Source organism: Bremia lactucae, linkage group LG12, assembly GCF_004359215.1.
Source record: "Bremia lactucae strain SF5 linkage group LG12, whole genome shotgun sequence".
In the NCBI taxonomy this organism is placed as follows: Eukaryota; Oomycota; class Peronosporomycetes; order Peronosporales; family Peronosporaceae; genus Bremia; species Bremia lactucae.
Genome location: NC_090621.1, coordinates 702,597 through 704,798, shown reverse-complemented (window position 1 = coordinate 704,798; position 2,202 = coordinate 702,597). Strand labels below are relative to the sequence as shown.

General features: G+C 42.7%; 1 protein-coding gene across 1 annotated transcript; it reads right to left on the bottom strand.

Annotated features, from left to right (window-relative positions):
- Nucleotides 1-401: 401 nt before the first annotated feature.
- Nucleotides 402-992, bottom strand: CCR75_008542 (uncharacterized protein; the record flags this gene model as incomplete). The annotated part of the gene is made up of 1 exon (XM_067966594.1): nucleotides 402-992. The coding sequence occupies one exon, from the start codon at nucleotides 990-992 to the stop codon at nucleotides 402-404; it is 591 nt and encodes a 196-aa protein (XP_067820666.1).
- Between the last annotated feature and the right edge of the window lie 1,210 nt (nucleotides 993-2,202).

Here is a 2,202-nt window from a genome sequence, read left to right as displayed (position 1 = left end):
TTTTGGCTTTTCCTTGGCACGATACATTCCCGGGTGGGTCGCAAATCCATCCGGCTTTAGATCTGTACTCCTAGACACGTTCATTGACTGAGTCAACCACAAATATCGCTCGCTATTGACAAACACCATGTTCCAGTTAGCAAGCGCTCTGTCGAAAAAGGGAGTTATAAAGGCGTCAAACCGAGCTTCATTCGAAATGGCATTCGCTTGCTGTTGTATCATTTGCGACCAAAAGGGTTCTTCATCATCTCTTGCTGCAAAATCAGTGATCGATTCAAACCTTTTCAAACTCTCTATCGCCATTTCACCTAGTGCTCCATCCGTGTAGGACTTGTCTGACTGAGATGGTAACTTGGAATTTATTTCTTGAATTTTGCTCTCGACTCTTTCTTCTCTATCGCTTATTTTTTGAATTTTGCTCTCGACTCTTTCTTCTCTATCGCTTGTTTTTTAATTTTGCTCTCGACTCTATCGCTCATTTCTTGAATTTTGCTCTCGACTCTATCGCTCATTTCTTGATCTCTATTGCTCATTTTTTCTTCCATGCTCTTGAACTTTTTTTCTACAAGAAGAGAAATGGCCTCGACAAGTTCTGCACCCTCAGCTTGAGCTGGACCTTGCTTGGTTACATTATTATCCGCATCACTCGGGAGCTCCACCAGAACGTGAATTTCTGCTTCACTAGGCTGGAAATCTGGCCCTAGCAACTCCGTCCGTGTGAGTCTCCAGGACGGTCGCATTTCCATATACTCAACGCTTCTGTCACCTTTTAAAATGTTGTTTACATAAATATTGTCCTTCAACCATACGCCGTTCTTCTTCGCCAAGTACAGCGTCACCGTATTTGGATCAACTTTGAAGCGATCATTGACGCCTTTCTTCTCGTTCACGATTGCCGTCTGTAGCGTTATAACGTCCGCATCACGTGCTATCTTCACAAAAAATAGTGTTCCTTCGCCATAGACCGCGCATAACAGTTTCACCTCGTCCATCTTTCTTCTTCTTAGAATGCGACCTGCGAATGTGATTTTTTTTAAATACGGTTATGGCATTGGCGTTTTCGCGCTTATCACATTCGACACAAAACGTTTTTCCAATATTAGGTGAAAAAAGGTCAAATCAAAGATCAAACAAATAATACAACTCAACCACTTCGACTTGCTATAAAGGTCAAGTCGTTCGTGCCCCCCTCCAAACTTCTTTTTTACGTTAGAATATTGGTATTATATTCGTCATCTTATTCGTAAGTAGCTGGTTCTTGAGAGATCTCTTTGTGGTAACGAGTCTCTTCCTTTTCACAGTAGTCTGGCTCGACTACACAAGATAACCAAAAATATTCTGGCCGATGCCAAGCGTGCTCGGAGTTCTTTGTTCTGTGTCTTGCACAAAAGCTTCTGAGCTAGAGCTTCCAATCAGTTTTTTGTCTCGACGTGTCATGATTTTAACGCCTTTCGGTGACCAATTCGAACGACCAATTGGTGAAAGGGCACACTTTGCTCTAATGCTGCTCTTATCATGACATTTTCGTAGGGTGTGCGTCGAATGACGCTCTTCGCTGGTGGCAAATATAATGCGACTCGGCAATTCTTTTAGTATAGCACGTCGAATGAACTGACTCACATCTACTATAGCGATAGAAACGACTTTGACAATAACTCTCTTGACAACGGCTTTAAAACCCGACGTCTAAGGTGCCACGATCGAGTAGGCAGAAGAAGGCTTTTCGAACGTCTGATTCGTTGAAATTGTCGCCTTATCGAGTCTGCATAGCGTCGCAGGTTCATTTCTCAGTATAAATGCGAATACAAACTTCCGGCCGACACTAGAATTGAAGAACTCAACATTTATTGTTCATATAAACGAATACTGATGGCCAATTAATTGGCTCAGGTCTTTCTAAGAGTTATGCTTTAAGCAACATCGTTTCTATAAGTACTTGCTCCTTTCGATGACTTGATTGAGACTGAAATTGCGCTTCCCACATGGTTGATCGTGACTTTTTCGTTGACGTGGCTGTAACTGACTTTGTTGCCTCCGCCGCCACAAACAAGCTTCATTATCTTTCGGTTTCATGGACGGCGACGTACTCGAAACGTTAAACTTCTCATTCCGTTTATATACCAAGCGCGCCGTTGTTTCGGCGTGAAAGTACTCGCTCTTCATGGCCTTTATCCGGAATTTAACTACAAAGCAGACAGAACA